Source organism: Pseudopipra pipra, chromosome 4 (assembly GCF_036250125.1).
Source record: "Pseudopipra pipra isolate bDixPip1 chromosome 4, bDixPip1.hap1, whole genome shotgun sequence".
NCBI classification, from domain to species: domain Eukaryota; kingdom Metazoa; phylum Chordata; class Aves; order Passeriformes; family Pipridae; genus Pseudopipra; species Pseudopipra pipra.
The window spans coordinates 30867772-30880066 of NC_087552.1; the positions used below are offsets into that span (position 1 = coordinate 30867772).

The 12295-nt window shown below is 37.0% G+C and overlaps 1 protein-coding gene across 6 annotated transcripts in view; it reads left to right on the forward strand.

The window, feature by feature from the left end:
- The window catches only part of FHIP1A (FHF complex subunit HOOK interacting protein 1A), a 96322-nt gene that overhangs the window by 50448 nt on the left and 33579 nt on the right, over window positions 1–12295 (forward strand). For all 6 annotated transcript variants that reach the window (XM_064652223.1, XM_064652222.1, XM_064652221.1 and 3 more), the window contains 3 exons: window positions 1030–1656; window positions 6556–6714; window positions 8874–8960. In XM_064652223.1, coding sequence (XP_064508293.1) covers window positions 1030–1656; window positions 6556–6714; window positions 8874–8960 — 873 coding nt within the window. The remainder of the gene's footprint in view (window positions 1–1029; window positions 1657–6555; window positions 6715–8873; window positions 8961–12295) is intronic.

Below are 12295 nucleotides of genomic sequence, written 5' to 3' on the forward strand. Positions count from 1 at the left end.
CTTTCCTGTTGATTCACTGTGACTTGTACCCTGCTGCAAACTTCTATGCTTCCTTTCCTTGTGCTGGGTAAGGCTTGCCTATCTTTTGTGAAGTATATTAGATGCATAGTGCAAAGCTGTATGCACTGTTGTTTGTTATGCACAGATGTAGATTATACACTTCAGCATATTCTAAAAATTGTTTGCATGTCATCAGGATTATAATTGCTTTTAGGCGAAGATGTTTTGCTCTGAGCACCATACTTTTAGGCCTTATCTGCTGCAGTAACATGAATAACAGTTTATGTAAAATTGATTTCTGTGCTGCTGCTTTTGTTGTCCTTTGGCTATCCCAAGAAGCAAGCCAGACAAATGGTAGTGTTTCTGAGATGTTCCCAGTGTCAATCTCACTTAACTCTAGTGATGTTGTCATGTTAGGGGAGCCACTGTTCCTGTGGTTTTGCGGCAATTATCCTCCCCTAAAGGGCTAAAGACAATGGTTGTTTCACAAACAATGAGCTTCATCGTTTGTGTGCCCAACAGAATTTAATCCAGGGGTATAAGTGCTGGGATGACAATTATTACTCAATCCTAAAACTATATTGAAAGTTGTATGAGTATGTGGGCATCGGTGGCCATTCAGTATCATATGAGATGTGGCAAAGAAAGAGCAGTGCTGTGCTGCTGCTGCTACTTTTACTACTGCAAATCATCCCGTGATGCTGGTACTGCTGAGCACAGTTACTCTGGCTGAAGAGCAGGTCCTTTGATTTCAGTCCTCTGTGACAAAGAAACTTATTTCAAACATCATTGAAACTCAATTTCCGAACACTGAGGAAACCTAGCTTATCCCTATTTCAGAGAACCCCTGACTTTCAGCAATAGGACAAGTGGCAAATTTAGTTTCTGTCTGTCAAACTTTTTAAATTTGAAAGCATAAAAAGACTCTGCGCTTTTTCTGTTAAGAATTTTGATTATTTTTTTCCTTGCAGTGGCAAGTGCATATTTTTTAAAATGCACTCAAACTGATCTGCCTTTGTTTCTCTTTAGGTTCTGAAAATCTTAGAGAAGCATGATCCTTTGAAAAACACTCAGGCAAAGTATGGGGCAATCTCACCTGATGAGGCCAGCACTGTTCAGAATTATGTGGAGCACATGCTTTTCTTATTAATTGAGGAGCAAGCAAAGGATGCCTCAATGGGGCCTATTCTGGAGTTTGTGGTCTCAGAAAACATCATGGAGAAGCTTTTCCTTTGGAGCCTACGGCGAGAGTTCACCGATGAGACAAAAATTGAGCAACTCAAAATGTACGAAATGCTAGTAACCCAGTCTCATCAGCCTTTGCTGCATCACAAGCCCATTTTGAAGCCTTTGATGATGTTGCTGAGTTCCTGCTCAGGAACAGCCACTCCAACAGTGGAAACAGAGTTGGTCGTCCTCTTGAACCAGCTCTGCTCTATTATCGCCAAAGATCCCTCCATTTTAGAACTGTTTTTCCACACTAGCGAGGACCAAGGAGCTGCCAATTTCCTCATATTTTCCCTGCTGATTCCCTTCATCCATCGAGAAGGAACAGTAGGCCAACAGGCCCGTGATGCGCTGCTTTTCATAATGTCTTTGTCTGCAGAAAACAGCCTTGTTGCAAACCACATAGCAGAAAACACCTATTTTTGCCCAGTAAGTTGTTCTTCTTTTGCATAGTCTTCAGTGCTAAGCTAACTGTCTCTCCTGCATTCTTTTCATCCTTTCCTGTCTTTTTTGATAAAGATGTGTTGTAGAACCTTTATTTCTGCTAACAGCTATTTTGCAAATGATAACGCTGTATAAACCAGCTCCAATGTCAAACACAGTCTTGCTTCTTGTTTCCATATCAGTGGCTTGTGCTTTTGGGCCAGCACAAGTGTTTTTGCAGTCACACAGTGAATTAAATTGGGAAATTGATGGAAGTTATAACAGAATTCAGTCGGAGGGAAACCTGTTCTGTCTCACTGTGAGGCCCCTTTGAGATTCTGGGGCTAAAGTGTCTGAGAAATGGGAGTGAGGTGTTCTGAGGAGGTTGTTTCTGGTGGCAGCGCTGGCTTAAGCAGGCTGCGCTTGCCACACTGACATCAGTTCAAAAAACAAGTGTGAAAATAGTGAGAGTGTTATAAAACTGTAATATTTTTTGCAAGATAAAAGGAAGATTTGCTCATTGTCACAGAATGGGATGTTTCTATGGCAGTTTCAGGCAAAGAACCATCTTGCTGTGTTTTGCTCTGTTACAAAACTTGGTAGTACTGTTCCATTGTTACATCTGGCAAATCGATCTTACTACATGAATAGCAAGGCTTTGCTGTTAAGTAATTAATCTAATTTAACTAACAAAGCTGCCTACTGCAGTTTTACAGCTAAAGCAGAGTGGAATAACACCACCTGCTTCTTCATGCCGTATCACAGAGATTTGCAATGGCTGTGTTCAAACCTTAGTATCATTCTCTACAAAAGTTGCTCTTGTGTGTCAGTTTTTGGACTGATTCTTTTATCTTCTTCATGGCTTGCATTTTAATTTAGTAAATGCCAGAGCCTCACATAGCTACTAAAGCAGAGAGCTCTAGAGCAGAGAAAACTAGAATCCCTGACTTAAACATCACTGCCTGACAGCTGCTCCAGCCGTAGTTTTCCATGTATTCCAAGATTGCTTTAAGCCATAAGGCAGAGCAAGGTTTGCAGGCTAGGGGAGGCCTACAAATTGCAAAACAAAACTTCTGAGCAGTTTCTTTTGGTCAGTTGTAAATATCGCATCTTTTTTTTTTTTTTTTCTAATGAGAGATTCCAGTTGACCTTGTTTAATAGATGCTGCTAAAGAATATGATATTGGTCCTCAAACTGTCCCAGAGACAGATACCATTATTGGATCCATGCTATAACTTCCAAAATTACATCTTCCAATTAATGAAAAAAAAAAGAAAGAAGCAAAACAAGGAAAAAACCCCTTATTATACTGAAGATAAAAGCCAGCTTCCAACATCAGGGAGCCATGATTGACAATCATTCCAATTAGGAAAGCTTCTTGTCAAAATGTGCTAAAATCAGATTTTTCTGAACAGTAATGAGACTGGCCTAAGTCTATAGTAAGACTTTAATGTAATGCCATAGATTCAGCTAACTAGCTCACTATCTTTCTCAAATTTGAGTTGTGATGAGCTGAAGAACAGATTTTCTTCTGGTGGAAGAATCTGTAGGTGTCAGTGACATTGCTGTATGTCACTCAAATCAGTACAAATGTTGCCTCAGGTGCTCTGCAAACCAGTTATCACAGTCCTATGCTGATAGGAGCCGTGTTTGGGGGGCACTGTGATGTTATCCCTGGTTCTAGGGCTGGGTTGGCATATAGGGTTTTCTTTGCTGTGCCTTATTGCATAGTATAGGCAACCCCTGTGATGGAGTCTGGCCATAGATCTATGCTGCTTCATATATCCAGATCAGTGTTAGATCTGTGCCAAAGTGAACCTTAAGGCTTTCTTGATACTGTTTTTTGACATAACTTTGGTTAGCAGCTTTTTAAAAACTGGATTGTCCGTAGTTCCATAGTATTCAGAACTGTAGGTGAATAAACTAAAAAGGAGGAAGGAGAGAGGCTGCAGTAAGGTACATCACTAACAAATGTTTTGAAGACACAATGTGTAGGCAAACTACTGGATAAAGTTTTCTGATGTCGCACCATATAATTTTTATCATGTTTCGATCTGAAAGTTTTCTGAATCTGACTGAAGACACTATCTGTTCAGCATTATAGTAAGAAAATAATGCTCCTTAAAAATTTTGAGCTGGATAACATCTCAAAGTCTCTCCATAAAACCTTGTATTTGTAAATACCTCAGAGCTTAGGAAAGCAAGTATTAAAGCAGGAGGAGGAATGACTCTGCAGTGTCCTTGAAATGTTGAAACTGCATAGAGATTAGAAAGACTATGGATGTGAGAGGAAAGGGAATTATTAAAGGGAAGGAATTGTCCAGGTAGCAATTGATCATTCATTAACAACATATTATAATCACATAATGTGTCTGTGATTACAAATCACGTAGTCAGTCAGTGTGTTCTGTGAGTCAAGAGAAAGTAAAAATTAAACTGGTTGATGGTGAGAAGGAACCTGCTGGAGATGCTTCTGAAAGTAGATGAGCATGTAGGGTTGACATGACAAATGTCAGGAAAAGTTTAAAAGGACACTGCTTTGCATAAAACAAAAAATAAAACCAATCTTGCCCTTTCAGGATGTGAACTCATTCATTTCCTTACTTCTCAGATTTTTTTTTATTGATGTTTTGTTACTGATTAAAACTCTGTAATGTAGCCTGTATATCTGCAGTATTTTATAGATCTGCTTATAGAATGTTCTGTTGGTAATTTCAAATGGTAATCCTGTTCATACCATATACTGCTGTGAATGTTTTCAAATATTTTTTATCTAAAGAGATGGAATTGCTTGCAATGGCTACTCTCTTAGTGCTTAAGAAACACTTTCGTAGAGCCGTTTTAGCTGTACTTCACAGCAAAAATAAGAGCTTTCTAAACTTTACAGATTTTAGCAGCTACATCTGACACTTCTTACTTCAGTAGGTCTGACAAACTAAAGAATTCAAGACATAGACTGATTGTGAGTTCACTGCTCCTTTTAGTGGAGAGTAGCATGTTTTGTCCAAGGTCAGTTTCTTATGCTTAGGGACTAATATCCATATGAGGGAGAAATGTGGATAGTACACTGCTTTGAAAATCAGATTGCTTACCGAGATGGTAGGATGTGTTTATGAATAGCAATTAAATTTTAAGCAGACAATAGAAAATCAAGTATGCATTAATTAACAGCTTGTAACACAAAAGAATCTCAAGTTCTCTCGTCTGAAGCCTGTGTTTGTGAGTGGAACTGTTTGTGTGGGTTACATGCAAGTAGTTCTATGGGCCAAGTAGGATTTTCATAACTTTTTTCTGAGCTCTTCTACTGTGAGAAAGAGGAAAAAAAACCAATAAAAAAGATTCTGGTTATAAAAGAATGTGGTCATACAAATAAAACTTTGCTCAATAGCTTTAGCTTCTTAGTTTTTTAATGTGCCTCCAGCATTGTCTTTTACCTATCCTTCGTCTATCTGCATATATATGTGTATAAAACTGTGTATATGTCACTGTGCTAAAGCAGTGAATTTTCCACAGTATTCCCTCCTCCCCCTTAATATTTGGCTTAATTATATATGCCAGAATAAATGCATCTTAAAAATTATGTGAATTAGGAATGTAAAGTATACAGAAAGACAGCCTTTGTCTGACTGGATGGGTTAACAATTACAGTCACTCGCACTTGCATTTGATCAGAACCTGAATCCCCTTCTGTCAACCCTTGGTCTTTGACCTGCACATTGTCAACTGTTTGTTTTCTAAGAGATAAGAGAATTGTGTTTCATCTGAGCTTTGACAGTCTATTCCTGTAGATGCAAAGTAGCCCTTTGTAAGAGAAAAAATTCTTAGAGGAGTCTGTTGAATGAAAATTAAAAAGATTTCCATCAGACTGAGTTCTAATGTTCCCATAAAAATGAGAATCATCATAAAAATTATCCTGAAGTTGTATAAAATCATGTCAGAAAGATAAGAGTACTGAATAATATTTAGAAAGTTTCTGGCTTCAAATAACTTTAATAATTAAAACCTTCATCTGAAGCTACCATACTCTAGATATATTAAACAAAACTTAAAAACACTTTTTGGAAATATGCTTTTTAAATTGTAATTAAGAGTGTGATCTTATGCTTCAGCGATACCTTCTACATAAATCACCTGTAAGCCTTAATGGTACTGGAAAAAATGTTTAAACAGTAACTTATTTCAGGCTTTCTTATTTCTTCTTCCCCCTTCCAAATAAATAAGAAAGGAAAAAGAGAAGTTCTGAACAGTTGTGCTTTTTGGATTGGTTTTTCGTTTTGTTTTGTTTTGTGTTGGTTTTGTGTGTGTGTTTTGTTGTTGTTGTTGTGGTTCTTTTTTTGTTGTTTTGTTTTGGTTTTTTAAGTGGATTCAGCTGAGTTCAATTGCCTGGGAATGAAAGTCAACATATATCTGTGGTCTAAGTGACGCTGAACATCAGCTTTTTCTTGATGGGGCACTTTCTCCCTCATTTCTAATGTTTCATGTTTCCAAGTGAAATGACTACCCGTAGGCATGTGTAAGCAGTAACATTTGAATCACCAACAAAAGACAAGCTGTGAATATAGGGCAGTGATGGCTGTTTCTAAAAGGGACCAAAAGAAAGTGCCAAATGGTTTTAGAAGAATTTAAAAAGAAATTATAATTTAGGATTAAAAATAAAAAAATAGACAAAACAATCTGATCTTCTCCATCATTTTCTCCTAAATACCAGATCTTGAAAGAAGAATATTGTATAGAAGGCTCTTTAAAATATTTATGTCTTTCTGCCCCAGGACTTTTTTGAAAGGAAATGAGATTAATCTTAACACTCTTTTATATTCCTGAAACTATTAGGAGAAACCACTTGTGGCATTGCCATTCAAGCAGATGGACAGTTCGCTTATTTCCTCTTCTATTTTTGAAATACAGGTACTAGCAACAGGACTAAGTGGCCTCTATTCATCTTTGCCTACAAAGCTGGAAGAAAAAGGAGAAGAATGGCACTGTCTGCTGAAAGATGACTGGCTTTTGTCACCAGCCCTTGTGCAATTCATGAATTCCCTTGAATTTTGCAATGCTGTGATACAGGTAATTGAGCAGAGTTGGCCTGTTCTTTTGAAATAGTAGTCTTTTATATTTTCTGCAGAAGTTTGTAGATTATAGAGTTAATTTACTTTTTTAATGGTATGGACTTTTAAAGTTACACTAAAATAAATTGCTTATAAAATAAATGTTTTGTGCTGTCTGTCCTGGTTATAAGGATGAATTAATAAATTTTTGGTTTTCAAGTGACAAGTGTTTCAAATGAAAGCTTGATATTTCGTTATGTAATTGGGAGGATTTTCTGTTAAAAGAAAAAACAAATATTTATTGCATTTTAATACCACTGTTGATACTAAAAGTAAATTGAATGCCTTTACACGTGGGAAAAATGTTTTTGTATCTGTGTTTGTCTAAGCTCTCATAATAGCATACAAAGGACAATAGTGAAAATAGTCTGTTTTACCTGTTGGTGAGTACAACATAAAGAAAGCCTTCCGAGCAGAATTTAGGTATCTTCCTAGAAATATAAATTCATTTTAGATTGGCCTGTTTTGAATCCACTCTGTGCTTAATATTTCTTGTTAACAATTTTTTTTTGCTTTGCTTCCTTACTGTTTTTTTTTTTCTGTTTTAAATCTAAAATGAGATTTCTGTCTTTACATATTGTTTTTAAGGCCAGGAAAAACCCCTATAGAACTCTAGTCCAGTTTTTCATTAAAACATAATATAAATTCTACGAAAACTGTAGATTTATGTATTATTTGAAGAAATGTGCTGAATAGAATTGAAAGTTTAGTCACATTTATTGTTAAATAAAACATGTCTTAATGCAATGTATGCGAAATAAAGGAACTGATTGACTGTTAAAGTATTGAACAAGCAAAAATAACAGCTGTCATTGTTCAAATGCAATATACAAGATTTTTTAGCATGCATGTTTAAACATGAATAGGAGACAATATTCATTTTGGTGTCTAACCAGAGTTATTCCACAGATCTACATTTATGGGAGACCATATGTCATACCTTTATTTTGAAAGGTAATATAAAGAGTCCTGCAGAAAAACTAAAGAGGAACAAATTCTTTTAAAATCACTGTTCAAATAAATTCAAAATCATAGAGGATCTTCAGCTGACATGTAGAAGGAGCAGTTTCTGACTGCTGGTTGATTGTGTCTAGTATAGTCTTTCTTCAGTTAAATTGAAAGCTTGCTTACTGCAGGAATTTTTGCTCTGTGCATGCAGTGGTCTTTGTGATGTGGCTTTCTCTGTGTTGACCCAAAAACTTTGACCAGAGATTAAAAAGGGACAGTGTAGCCAGGACATTTACTACTTTTTCCCTGGATCACAGCAAAGGAGGGGGCCACCCTTTTTCTTCCCATTTCCAAATTAAGGGTTCCAAATTAAAGGAAGTCTGGTAAGAATTGCTAGTGAGAGAATGTATTTGTGGCCACAAGTAGGCTGTGACATTCCAGTCTCTATGTGAACTTTGTGAACTTCAAACAAAATATATTAACTTTGAAAGCTTCTGAATGGAATTTTATTTTACTTTTTTATACATGAATTAATATTATTTTCATTGCAAAGACAAAATTAATGCTTCATTATAAAAGTGAATTTTTGTCTTTTAATAACAGTTCTTTTTTTTTTTTTTAAAGATCCTAACCATCCTATTGAATGAATAATGTAGGTTTTGGTATATTTTCTGTTTGTTTTACAGTGGCTGAGAGAAGGGCATGTGAACAGTATATTTTTACCCTATAGATAGCGAGTGCTTTGGTTTACCTACTCTTGAACCATAGGAAAGCCGCTGTTCTGCTTTTTCTTCTTGTAGGAAGACAGGTTAACAATGGCAAATCCACCTTCAAGTGACCCTGATGAGGTTGTGGGAGCTAAATTTAGAATCTCAAATCTTCCTTTGATACATGGGCACACACACTTTTCTGTCCATCCATTCATCCTTGTCAGCGTGCAGGAAGATTGAAAAGCCCTGTCGCTAACTTTGGCAGACTTACTGTAATTAAGCAGTTTCTTTGTAGAGGGAACAGTCTTTAAGAACCTGAGTCGTAGCAAATGCTGGTGAGAAGGACAAATGTTTGATGAAATGGGAAACGTTTTGGTAGTGGATAATAGTTATCTATTCCCTGTCTTGTTTTAAATCTCACTGGAACTCTTCTGTGTCTTTCTCTCTCTCACCCTCCTAGGTGGCACATCCCTTGATACGTAACCAGCTTGTGAATTACATTTACAATGGATTTTTGGTGCCAGTAATGGCTCCTGCGCTCCATAAGGTCAGTGGTGTATGCAAGCGTGACACAAAATAATAGCGCGTAAAGGTATTAGGGAAGACCTCTCTGTAAAGATCCTATTAAATGTACTGTCAGCAGTGACTTCCATACAATTCAGTAAGTTTCTAGACTAACTTTCCATCTTTTCATTCTATGCTTTATTGAGCACGATATAGGTATATCTGAAAATGTTTTAAAATTCTTAAGTGCAGTTCAGAACCAAAATATTTTTGTTGTCCTAGGCTCACATATTGTCAAAAAAGCGGTGACATTTTAGGCATTTCATCATGGCAGACATGTTTCCATGAGCATTTTTTTTCCAGATATTTTCCAAAAGGAAAATGCCCACAAGGAAAGGGTCAATAATTATTACGCTAATTTTAGCAAAGTTGCAATTGTTTTGTATTTCCTTATCATAGCTGGTAGAGCTATTTTCCTGAAGTGGAGTCTGGTGTCAATTTTCTAATGTGTTAGTGTGCAATTTGTTACATTGAAGAAAAAATTTTCCCCTTTTCTTTGAATTTTAGGGGTTATCCTCTGCAAAATATGACACCATTGTTGGTGAATTTGCTTAAATTTTTTTGTTCGTTTCTTGGGCTGCAAGAAGTTACATTTCTAACTGTTGCATAATATGTCAATTATGTCAATTCTCCATGCCTGGGAGTATTCCAGGCCAAATGGGATGGGGCTCTGAGCGACCTGGTATAGTGAAAAGTGCCCCTGTCCTCTGCAGAGGGGTTGAAACTAGATGATCTTTAAGGTCCCTTCCAACCCAGGCCATTCTATGGTTCTATGATTCTTTGAATTAACAGTCTTCATTGCCCTGTAAAAGCACACCTTGTTTGAGGAGAAAAAGGAGGAACTGCTGAAAGTAAAAATCCATGAAAAACTGCCAGAAGATAACCAATAAATTACTTTTTGAAGGTCTCCTGATTTTCACTAAGCCTGTCAAGCAGAAAGCACTGCAGCTGTTCCATTTCCTGAGAGGACAGTGAAACACCATACCCTGCCTTCTTGTCCACGACTTGTTTTAGTAGCACACACAATTCTTCATGATAAATAGTCACCAAGAAAGTCATGAGCAGTGCAGAGTCTTTTTCAATGATTCAGCAGACCTCAAACATTTTGGAACTTGGTGAGGGTTCAAGTAAAAGTTGGCTGTGATCCAGATCAAAGCTGTAGCCTGTCACTGAAATAGTTCACCTCCTTACCTGGCAGTAATTTTTTCTATTTCTGTATCTGGACTTAATCCCTTACCAAGACTGGGAATTAGAAGTGAAAAGCCTAACCAGTTTTAGGTCAAGGTTATGGATAACAAGGGAGATATCAGAATGGATTCTTAGTGAGTTCTGTTTTTATCTCTGAAGTACTCAAGACTGATCTTAGATTGTTTTGAGTACTACTATGCCTGTAAAAGCCATTCTTATCGGTCAGAAAAATCTGCTAATACCCTATAGGGTTGATTACTTCCCTGTTCATGTTACTTAACTAATTTAAAGATTGCTATTCTGATTACTTTTTTTTCATGTGATTAAAATTTTGTTGAACCTCATTTATATACTCGGAAACTGGGTGAAATCATAGTTCTCTTGAAAATGGGAATACTGGCTGCTAACATGAGAGTTTTAAGCCTAGATCTTTCTTGAGCCCCAACACTCTGTTTGGTGCCTTGTTCTTCCAGTAATAAGCCTTTCCTTGATTAGCCTTAAGATTGACCTTTTACTTGTTAAAAATTAACTACTTGTGTATAAACTTCAAATGCATTTAATGGAGAAGATGGATTGCACCATCTAGTGGATCTGATACAAGCCTCTCACATCTGTGAGACCAAAACTCCATAGCAAAAGGAATCAAGTAAGTAGAGGCACATTTGACCTCTCCAGTCTTTCGTTCCTGTGCTCCATGTTAATTTAACAGAAAATAAATATTTTACATACTAGATTTTGGGACAGATGTCTGTGTGCTAAGACAGATAATTATGCTATAACAGCTCTTCCATACATCAAAGTAATTTCTAGTTGCCATTGGAAACATTCATGCTAAGTTGAGGAGTGGGCTTTGAAAACTGTATCATCCCTTTGGGGATTTGTGTTGTAATTAACCTTTAGGTTAATAAAAAATTAGAAAGGGCCAAAATGAGAGAAAGGCCAGTGTATTATGATGGTTTTTGAAACAGAAGTTCTTTCATTTAACACAATACTAAATGGATCTTGATTTTTCTTTTAAACTCTCTTGAAGTTGGTTTGATATCATAAAGTCTGCTTGTGGCTGAAGATTTTAGTTTTCATTCAGTCATTCAGTTTGGGTTGTTCTGACTCGTTCTGGCTTGCGAGTTCAAATTCAGTGTGTAATGGAGTGTCATATAAATACCCGATTAGGAAGACAGATCTGTGAAAGGTTAAAGAGTGGTAAGAGGAGATGATGATAATTATTGGCACATCTTCCTAAGGTGTTTCTATAAATCTTTTTTCTAGAATTTAACTGGGGTAGAACAGCTGCTTCTGATAATTCTTGGTGATCGAGGGGTGAGGGAGGGAGGGAGAAAGAAAAGAAAGAAGGAAGAAAGTCTAAACTTCATACAGCATTCAACCTTAACATCCCATATCCAATCTGGCACCCATGGTTCGACCGTAATGTAAAAATTGGAAGGGAGATGAGCTTCTGGGTCTGCTCTTGAATGACCTGGGGAGGCACACTACTACAAACCTCATCTTTCTGTACTATATTCTAGTTTTTCTTCAAGAAGTAATGTCTTGAGGAAGAAAATTGTGCTGGAGCAAGACTTGCATTTGTTTTTCCAAAGATGGTTCCAGTCAGGAGTGAGTTTGGACTAGGTGATCTCCAGAGGTTCCTTCCAACCCTAACTACTCTGCTATACTGTGACTTTTTCAATGTATTCTGTCACCAGGTCCCCGTCCCCAGTCAGCAGTGACCATGCATTTTTCATAGTCTTTCTTTTGCTGTTGAAGCTCTTCTTCAACTCCAGCTGGGCTTTGGCTCTCCTAATCCTTTCCCTGCACACTTGGACACTTTTTCCATATTCCTTCCGGGTCACCTTTACCTGCTCATGTCTCTTCCATGTTTCAGATTTGTTAGGAGCTCCTAATTCATCCATGCAGACCTCTTGTCTCCTTTCCTTGACTTCCTTCCCCTCTTCCATCTTAAAACACTTGACTATCAAACAAGACTTTTAGTTAAAGTAGCATAAGAATTTCAGTAAAAGTATTTCAGAATTTCAGTATGTGGTCCAAAACTTTGAGATATGCGTATGTGTGATCTTGAAATGTTTGTAACATTTATGGAACTGTGTAGTAAGCTCTGCCTTTTTTAGTTTTTTT